Raw genomic sequence first — 10,181 nt, forward strand, 5'->3', positions numbered from 1 at the left:
CATTAGTATCTTTACTGTTTGGGTCATCTTTCTCCATCTTCTTCCCCACCCATCTTGCTTATGTCCCCAGAATGAATTTAATAAAACTGAAATACTAGGTCACTTGCTTCCTTAAAATCTTTCAGTAACTACACATAGCCTTCAGTGCAGCCTAAATGCCTTGTGATGGAACTTGGGGGCATATCAGGTCTGTTTCTTCCAGCCTTTACCTATGATACTTCAGACTTACACATCCACTTCTCCTGTGAACTCTTTCACCCTCGGGCATGTATATATGTTATTCCCACTGCTTATAATACACTTCCCCATCTCATACCTTTATTTAACCCTCACTCATCTTTCAAAACCCAATAAAAAAGAAATTTCTTCTCTGGAATCTCTTCTCTGAGTCCACCCCACGCCTGTGGCTCCTTCCCCATGATTCCTGTTCTTGGTTCCCACAACACCCAGTGCATATCTTTATCATAATATCACAGCACTTATCAGACTACTAGACAAATGCACTAGACAAATGTCTCCTCCACTCCGCTGTGACTTCCTCAAGGGCAGGGGGAGGTTTGGGCTCACTCAACATCTCCAACGCCAGGCCCTGGATTTGGCACACAGTAGACCCTCAGTACATACAAGAATGGATAAGTACCTAATTTTGAAATGGTGAAGTAATATACAACCTAACACTGTAAAACTCAAAATGAAAACACATTTTTTACTATTTACAAACTCCTACTTCTACCGCTCTGCTCACAAAGATAAAAATAGATTCTACTTTTGCACACAGAGCTGTTAGTGTAATTATCCAGTTTTCTTCAGCTATTACTATCTTCTTCAGCTATTACCATAAACCATTTAACAGAGACTGAAGCTGTACACGCGGCCAGAGAACTCCAGTCAGCAGGAGTTACTCTAGGAACTGTGAAATATCCATAAACAGTTCTCCAGATTTGACTTTTATTAATAAAGCATATCAGGTGCAGTTTGTAGTAATTTTAGAAAACTGTAAAATTACAACCACCATCTCTACACTACTCTGTACAGGATCCTAGTGCAAACAGAGCCTAACACATGAGAGAGTGCTGCTTTTCGCAGGACAATCTTTTCCTTATAGTGGGATTACAATTGAACAAAAAAAGTATTTGCACTTTATACAGGTCACTGTAAGTTCAGAGTAACAGGGAGCAGCTTTGTACACCTGTCAAAGGAGAGATCCCACTGAAAGAGAAAACTGTCTCAGATTTACCCCTTGGATAATTTGATAGTTTAAAAGATGGGCTTAAAACCAAAGCTTGGTACCCTTACCATTCCTCATCATCCATGCACCAGAAGGAAAATGACTTATTTACAAAGTACTTCTCACTACTGGTGGCAATGGGAGTGTTTAGGTAGGTTTAAGCTGAGTTATACATTTAGGTGGTGCAAGTATTATAAAGTACAGAGTTCTGCCCACATTAAGATAAACTTCCGGTACCTATTGACACTTAATAACAGAGATCTGTTTACACAGGATTACTCTTTTAGCTCCAAGCTTAACGAGTTTTGGGGAAATACTCCAGAGAGAAATTGGTTTTGTAGTCAGTAGGAGGCCTATATTCTGGTTGTGAAAAGAGTGGTATTTTTGTTATACTCTTCTCTTCTCAAGCTAGATCTACCAGAGAGCAGATGACTTCACTTCAGGTATTAAAGACTGACTTCCTAGAAATTATTATTAGCAAGGTTAAAACTCTTAACTTTCTAGCCTGCTTCTACACTCAGTGTCCTGCCAAAGAGTGCCAAGAATCTATGATCGAAGAATGCTGTGATGCAGTGCTGGTGCCATACCAAAGACAGGAGATCACTGCTTCTGCTTTTTCATACTCTTTATTGCCAACAGTCAGTTTAAAATGGTCAACATAAAAAAAAAAACTGATAATAAATACTGCTCTTTGGGCTGTAATAAATAAAAAGTTTATTAACAAGGAATGCACTTTTCCAGCCACAAGTGTCTTCAAAAAAAAAAAAAAATTTATATATGGCCATAGTTCACAGTTAAGCAGCCAAAAGCTGCTCCAATTACAGCCTTTAAACAACATGGGAGCGTCCTCCCTTCTCCCTCCCCTTCAGGAAGTATATTCACAGTTCCAAGTCCTCTGTCTGAAGTGCTCTCCACAGAGAGAAGTTAAGTCAATGCACCTTTCTGCGAAATTGTCTGAAAAACCTTTTGAAACAGGTACGTCAAGGAAAACTGCATTCGGGTTCGCTCTCAGCTTGTCCAATGTCCAGAACTGTGTGCCTCGGCCTGGTCTGGTCCCACCAGGTCCAGCAGGCCATGGGGGAGTTGTTTTCGTACCACCACCTGTCCACCTTCTTCAACGTGCTGTAGATCATTCTACTGGCTTCCCTGTAGATCTCACAGTGGAAAAGAGGAGTCCCATAGGATCCATTCAAAAAGTCTCTTAGTTGCATCTCTGTAGGAGCATGTTCAGAGCATATTCCATTCGATTTTTTAATTCTAATGAACAGCCAGACATCAGCAGAGTTGTCAGTCTAAACGTGGTAGATATCCTGTCCTCATTGATGTAGGTGAGAAGGTATTCTTCATTTTGGCTACAGATGATTATTTTCGTATGATCATGGTAGAAATTCACCTTTAAAAAGTAGACATAGATATTAGATCTCTCTAAGTATTCGAGATGTGAAGAGTTTTGTCAGTGATTAAATTGGCTAGGTAAAAAGCATTTTTTTAGGACCTAAACATGTGCTTTCCTCAAGGGTTCATTTACCTGAAAGGTGCCATCATTGAAGAGCATCATTAAGGCCTTATCAGATTTTAGCCACTGAAGGAGGTAGAGCCGAGGTCTTCGAACATCAGTAACACTAGGCAGATCTCCACCCTGGGAGAGATTGGGAGACTTAGTGCCTACAGAAACTTTGCAGTGTGTGCACTCAGTTCTTCTAAGCAAATGCCTATCAAACTTAAGCAAGTGCCAGAATGGCCTGGAGATTCCTGGTCCCACCACCCAGAGATTCTGATGCAGTAGATTGAGGGTGGGACATGAGAGGCTGCATGCCTTAAAGCGTTGAGGCTACACAGATGCTACTGCCCTGTGGACCGCACTGCAAACATCACTGCTTGAAAGCCACGGCACTTACGTCCATGAGGTTTTCCTCCATGTAATGAGAGAAGTATTTCAGCACCGTCACTTGACTAATGAATTGTTCAGGGGCATCTGTTGCTGGGAAAACAGAGCATTGGCCAAGCTCTGCATAATAGTGAACTGTCCTAAAGAACAGGAACAATACGGAGAAAAGAAGGAAAAATGGAAGCAGTTAGTCACTATTTTCAGATTTCCTTAGGGCAAAACTAAAGAACTGACAGGGCTTCCTTAACTGAACACGCTTACTTTTTATCTGGAAGCAGGCTCATGTGAGCACCGTTGTTGAAGAGGACGCCTACAGTGTGGTCTGAGAGCTGGTACCCAAAGCCATATTTATTAGAGTAGTCGACCCATTTGGTGACCCACTGAAAGGAAGTGCTCAGCTGCTCTTTGGGGATGCAGTCAGCTTCTGGCATGTTTTCTAGACATCCTCGAAGGACTCTTGCCACTGTGTCTGCGACACTTCCCATGGTACTGTCCTCGAGGCCTGAAAAGTCAGAGAAATTTAGAAAATAATTAACAACAAAACCTCAGGCCATGGTAGGTGCTAAGTCTCCCTTCGCTAAATCTAAGGATGGAGGACTCAAAACTGTTCCAATCCTCTAATTTTGCTTCTTCTATGTTAAATCAGGCCAAAAACCAAACTGGCTTCAGTTACTTAGTATTGAGCACTGGCATTCAGAGCATCATTATTTAAAATGCAATTGACAACAACTTACATTCACTGCTACTGCTGCAGCTGCCAAGAGTTCCTCTGACTATCATCCGAATAGCATCTCCAATCTGCTGCTTGTTTTCCACTGCGGGTGTTCCAGATCTGGCAACTGTAGTGGTAGGTGGCTGGAGTTCCTAGAACAGAGAAGAGCCAGGCAATCGTCAAGCATTTAAAATTCATTTGGGGTTGAGAATTCTAGTTTAAGATGAGATTGTGGCAATTAGTAGGAAAGCTTAACAAAAAGCAATGGACACAAGCCAGGTAAAAGATATTTCGGTAACTCAATTGCATGCATTGTTAAACTAAGAGATAAAATCTTCCCTTTTAAAGGGTTGGAAAGAAAACTTTAAGTAAGTATGTGATCCAAGTGATAATTAACAAAGAATGGAAATGATATAAAGTGCTTATAACTATTTTACTCTTCTTTAGCATACCTCATCTGTCCTATGTTTGCTGGGTTGCTGAGTTATCGAAGTCTTTTTCAAATCATGCCTAAGCTTGTAAATTTCTTCATCTTCTTTAGCCACTTTGTCTGTAAATCAAGGAAAAGAATTATGAGCATTATTCTATCCAAACAAGGTAGAAACAGAGCTAGCCATATTTCCTCCTCTGGCATTAATAACCAACTTAAGAGCATCCAAGGCAAAATCATCAGCTTTTACTTTTATCTTTGCCATCAGCTGCAATTATGCAAGAAGCACACTTTAATGCATATGAAACAAAAAGCTATCAACCACAATTTGCAGTGTGGATTTATTACGCTACAAAAAGTCAAATAGTGTACAAACATACAGGCCAAATTATGTTAATATAAAAGCCTCTTTTAACTAACTTATCAACTTTATATATAATATTGGACACAGAAGAACAAAAGAAGTCTTATAACTTACTATGTGTGTCAATATATCTTGCTTTGTCTTTTTTGCCACCAAAAAGAGCAGCAGCTGCTTTCTTAAAGAAATTCTTAGCTGGGCTTGACAAGTGGAAATCTGGAACTGTATGACAACAGCTAGAAGAGAGTCTGTCTGGAGTGAAGCCCTATGAAGTAAAAGACAAGATCTTCAGTAACCTGCTGGGAAATTAGGATCAAGAGCATGTAATAAAAAGACGCAAAAAAAAAAAAAAAAAATGCACCAACCTGCAAAAAAAAATCATGTCGAATGATGTCATCCAAACTGGGACGATCTTCTGGATTTTTGGACAACATGCTGGCTATTAAGTGCTTAGCAGGAGCCAGCAATGAAGAGGGCATTGTATACCTTGCTTCTCTTATGCACCTGTAAGTTTCTTTCAGGTTTGTAGTTTCAAATGGGGGTCTTCCTAGTAACATTGTATACCTGTATGCAAGGAAACACTTCTTTAGGAACGGTCAAAAAGCAACTCTTTTCGAGTGTTAAAAATCTACATCCAAATTTGCTTTTTGATTATTTTGGTGCATTTACTTACATTACACAGCCTAAGGCCCAAATGTCTGATTCACAGCCGTGTCCTTGTTTGTTGAGGACTTCAGGAGAAAGATAATTTGGGGTACCACATATCGTTCTAGGAAAACAAAACATGAAGATCTCATTAGGAACTATTCTACTGTTTAAACTTAGCTCTCTGGATAAAACCTTGAAAGCACTATGTTGAATTTCTATTTGGAAACATTTGACTTTTGATTTCTGGCATGTGAACAACTGACATTTGACCAAGTGACTTGGTAATTTTTTTTTAATGTGTGTACAATTTTTTTCAGCCACATGACAAAGTGTTTTAAGCCAACTGAGACCAGGTACAGCAGGACATAATTATATATTTCAGGTAAATGTAAGACAGATTTGTTTCATTATCAACTTATAAGCATGAGGTACTCTGCCTGGTCCATAGTGGCACTGGATAAGTGTTTCCTTCAATTAACACTGTAGCGGTTTGTAGATTTTAGTATCAACTGGCCTTTGAAACATTAACTGGAAAATAAAAAGGGCATATTTGATCTCCACAAAACCCTAGCAGGATGTATCCTTCTGACTCTTACCTCCTTCTGTGTTCCAAGGGTTCCAGCCTGGCTGCCAAACCAAAGTCCCCAACTTTTAGTTCCATGGCTTCATTAATAAAAAAGTTTCCTAGATGATTAAAAAAAAAAGATCTGAATTCCCTTGAAAAGCTGTTCTAACCAAGTACACACACATCCACTCAAGAGGCAGGCAGCCAGTTGCTTAAAGTGAAAGCCATCATTCACAAGCAAGATAGCACTGGTTAGATCCCAACTAAGAACATTAATATGTAAAAAAAGGGAGAGAGAGAGCACACCTCTCCGACACAAAAGTCAGCATTTGGAGTGAAAGGCTTACCTAGTTTGAGATCTCTGTGCAAGATTTCTTGCTCATGAAGGTACTTCAGTCCAGACACAATCTGCCTGAGGTAGTATCGGACTTCTGGCTCTGTCAACACCTTCCTTGCTTTCAAGATATGAGCCATGGACTGGGAAGAGGAGAAAGGAAAAAAGAGAATCTGTCAAACAAAGTTACCAAAATCAGTGGCTTCCTTGTGCAGGATGAGTGATGAAAGTTAATGCTGCAGTGTACTGATTACCTCCACAACGAAATTCCCAGATAAAGTGCAGTGTGAATGCCGTGTCAGTTTGCGGGAAGTAAATGCATTCAAATAGGAGCGAACACTTACCCTTCTACTGCAATATTCCAAAAGAATGTAAATGTTTTCTTTGTCCTCAAAGTAGTGGTAAAACTGCACTACATGTTTGTGATGGAGAATTCTGTGAAGCTCTATTTCTTTGTCAATCTAAAAGAAAAAGCAAGATCAGTCTTATTAGCCTCCCTCACCTCTGAAAAGCCAGTCTTACACATGCAGAAGACATCTTCCTAACAGGGAAGGGCCATCTTGCACACAAAGAAAATACTTTACTCAACAGTCATACACACCTTTTCCCTTTGATGAGGTTTGGCTACTCTGCTGTGAGGAATAATTTTTGCAGCGTAGACTTTGTTGTTTGTCAAATCTGTCATCTCGTAACATTTTGCAAAGCCACCCTGAAAGGAAACAAAGCCGAGACGGAATTGAGTATGGCAGGGACATGGACGGCAGATTTTTTTTTTTATGTAAGTAAATGAGAAAGAAAAGCAAAAATATGGGAGAGGAAGGGCGGACAGAGGGATGCGGTCTACTTTTTTAAAGCTCTTTCACGAAGGGAAAAGCATTCCTGAAAACAGTAAGTTAAAACTGTGCCCCTTCTCCCTTTACAGAGAGGAGCTTTCCGGAGGAGGGGGCTTGGTGTTGGGGAGATGAGAAATAGGGTCTGAAAAGACTTGTCAAGAAAATCCTCTGGGGGGCAGCTCGAGAGAGCTAGGTCCGGTATAGAAAGCCCTCGCTTCTGGCCTCAAGATCAATGTCTTTGGGCGGCGGGACGCAGACTGAGCCGCGGCTAAGGATGTGAAGTCGATCCCGGCGCTGCCAGCGCACAAAAGCCAGAGGAGGGCAGGTGAGCAGCCCACGTCGCGCCGGGATCGGACTCCCGAGACGCCGAGAAGCGGTGGGCGCGGGGACTCGGCGGCCGGCCCGGCCCGGGAGATGCCCGGGCAGACCTCCCTCCCGCCTGGCAGCAGGGCGCCCGTCGCTCGTCACCTTTCCCAGCACTTTGCCTCGGCAGTAGCGCTTCCCCGTCGTGGGGTCGACGATAATCCTCGAGATCTCGGCCCCCGAGTGCGAGTGGTGGTGATGGTGGTGCGGGGCGGCCGGCTGCACCTGCACCTGGGGCTGCGGCGGCTGCGGCTCCTCGGGGGGCGGCTGCGGCCGCTTCTTCTTCGACTCCCCGCCGCAAGCCTTGCCCAGCGCCTGCTCGCACATCTTGGTGCCGGCGGCCGGCTGGTAGGTGATAGTCCGCAAGAGCTCCATGGTCCCCTCGCCGCCCTGCACTGCCCGCTGCCACCTCCGAGGCACGGACACGCGACCGAGCCCGGCCTCTACCCTTGAGCCCCCGCCACAGCCGCCGACCTCCCACGCCCGACGCCTTCGTTCACTTGTGCGGGTGCAAACGCCCGGAGAAGTCTTATATATGGGCGGAGAAGGGGGCGGAGAATCGAAACGGGATGAGACGTCACGGGCGACGCCCCGCCCACCGGCCTCCAGAGCGCCCGGGACCGAGCGGGAGGTTGCGATGGGCCGCTGGCTTCCAGCTTGCGAGCCGCGTGTCGGCCGCGGGGAGGGCTCACCCCGACGGGGAGGCGGACACAGGCGTCCGCCCGTTCCCGTGACCGCCATCCCATTCTTAGAATGTTCCGAGCTTCTGGGTTTGAAGTAGAAACCCGAGGGCCGACGCCTGGCTCCGCCCCCACCCGCCCCGCGGCCGGCGGTGCAGTGATCAGAGCCCCGCCGGGTGCTGCGGTCCTCTCAGGTTCCCTCCCCTGCACAGCCCTTCCTCACCGCCCTACAACCTGACGCCTCCAGTGTCAAGGTGTGAGTGTGGCCGGAGCCACTGCACAGGCACGTGAGGCTTCCCGGTGGCCACCTGGAGACCTTCTGGGCTGCCGCCGCCCCTGCAGTTTTACCCCTTTAGTTCCTGTCTAGAGGGGCCCTGCGGGGAGGCCGTGCCCCCGAAAGACAAGGGTCCGCGGAACAGGGTGTTCCGAGCTCCCCGCCGCTTCTGAATGAAGCGGACTTCGGCCGGGGCCGTCCGGCTGACCATGGCCAAGTCCCACTTAGGCCCGTGTGGCCTCTGCCCATCACCTTAGAGCAAGCCTTTGTCGGAGGTCAGGCCCTTAACCTTGGAGAGGGAGGCCAGCGCCTTGGGAAGGCCTCGCGTTCAGGATGTCCGAAGACTGGAAGCAAAGGCGCCATCTCGTGGAATGTTCTAGAAGCGCAGTTAGTCCGAGTGGGCAGCGGTTAATGACTATATGGGCTTTCTTTGACAGTAAGTGGTTTAAAAGTGCACCTGGTGCTAACTCTGGTTTTACAATCGAAATCATCTATCACTTCTTATTCCGAAGCGGTTATGCGGAATGCGTCGTTTAAATGGCTCATTAAGCCACGTGGCTGCTCTGGTGCTGGGAGAGTCAATCCTAGGCCTTCCAAGTGGAGGGGATTGGTAGCATGAGGGAGGAGCATAGCCAAGTGAGCTAAAACATGGCTTAGTTTCCCATTTCCAGATTTTACGATTCAGACTTGCTAACCTGGGACCACCATTGTTTCTTGTTCTAATGACAGTAGTGCATTTATGTGCAGGGTACCGTGCTTAGTATTTTGAAAAGCCTTATTTAATTCTACATCCATTCTAAGTAGGAAATATTGTTATTCCCATTTTACAGATGAGGAATCTGGGGTTTAACGAATTTAAGTTAACTATTCTCTCTATATATATTTAGTAGAACATCCAAGTTATGTTAATTAGCAATAGACAGATTTTTAAATCCAAGTTAAGATGTGTTAAACAGTTTTTTGACACTAATTTCCAGTGCTATATAGAATACCAGATTAATAACCCCCTGGAAGGTACCTAGAAAAGGGTTGGCTCCAGTCCAGATACCATCAGGGTATGTATGGTATCAGTTAATTAAATGTGCACGGTTTCGAAGATTCTGTCTCAAGTATTTCCCACATAATGTAGAAAGGAGTTTCGTTGGCATTACAGAGTAGAAAGGGAAAGTCTTCTGTGACTCTTCCTTTTGGATTCTGTAAGCAGTTCAGGGCAAGCCAAGGCATGTTTCTCATAAAGTGAAAGTAGAATTTACCCCATGAGTATCAGGGCTGGAATAAGGGGCGGGCCTGGTGGTGGATATGAAGAATTACGCAATCCTCCTCTTTAAAGGTAAACCTAGGGGTGACCTTTGCTCCCCAGATTTATGCAAACTTACTTACTAGCCTGTAGTAGGCTTGCTGGTTTAGAAAATACTACCTAAATTTCCAGAGCTAATTCTATACCTTGTCTTTATTTTCTCGGTTGATAATGAACTTTTTAATCTATATCTGTTTATGACTTTCTATGATAAAAGGACTATGAAGAATAGTCATGATATTTTTCATTATTATTTCCATTCTTTGATTATCATATACTATAGTATATCTCTTTACCAAATGTACTTAAGCATTTGATGGACTGTGGAACATGCCATGTGAAATTCAGGTCTATCCTCCAAAACATTTGAGCATTTAATAAAATATTAACATATATATGTGTTATGGGGCCTTCTGTCCAACTATGAAAATCTGATTTTTTGGTTTGTGGTGCCATCATGTGGACAGAACTAAAATTGTTGTTAGTAGAACAAAAAAGGAAATAAATGTACTTTCCAATAGAGATAAATCTTTAATTACAAAATATTTCTCTGTAGTTCTGTAGATTT

At 43.9% G+C, this 10,181-nt stretch overlaps 1 protein-coding gene across 1 annotated transcript; it reads right to left on the reverse strand.

Annotated features, from left to right (window-relative positions):
• Positions 1 to 1,856: 1,856 nt before the first annotated feature.
• PLK2 (polo like kinase 2) lies at positions 1,857 to 7,853 on the reverse strand. The gene is made up of 14 exons (XM_059916408.1): positions 7,468 to 7,853; positions 6,768 to 6,875; positions 6,511 to 6,627; positions 6,180 to 6,309; positions 5,864 to 5,951; positions 5,293 to 5,388; positions 4,985 to 5,183; positions 4,737 to 4,884; positions 4,281 to 4,378; positions 3,851 to 3,980; positions 3,378 to 3,618; positions 3,127 to 3,256; positions 2,757 to 2,867; positions 1,857 to 2,621 (listed from the first exon to the last, which is right to left on the reverse strand). Exons 1-14 carry the CDS (start codon positions 7,735 to 7,737, stop codon positions 2,430 to 2,432), a joined length of 2,058 nt encoding a protein of 685 aa, XP_059772391.1. The 5' UTR covers positions 7,738 to 7,853; the 3' UTR covers positions 1,857 to 2,429.
• Positions 7,854 to 10,181: the final 2,328 nt, after the last annotated feature.

Source organism: Balaenoptera ricei, chromosome 3, assembly GCF_028023285.1.
Source record: "Balaenoptera ricei isolate mBalRic1 chromosome 3, mBalRic1.hap2, whole genome shotgun sequence".
NCBI classification, from domain to species: domain Eukaryota; kingdom Metazoa; phylum Chordata; class Mammalia; order Artiodactyla; family Balaenopteridae; genus Balaenoptera; species Balaenoptera ricei.

Coding starts and splice junctions, on each gene's coding strand:
- PLK2 (XM_059916408.1), bottom strand. CDS start 7,737: ATGGAGCTCTTGCGGACTATCACCTACCAGCCGGCCGCCGGCACCAAG. Junction 6,628..6,767: donor AACCTCATCAAAGGGAAAAG/GTGTGTATGACT, acceptor TTTTTCTTTTAG/ATTGACAAAGAAATAGAGCT. Junction 5,952..6,179: donor GCACAGAGATCTCAAACTAG/GTAAGCCTTTCA, acceptor TTAATCATCTAG/GAAACTTTTTTATTAATGAA.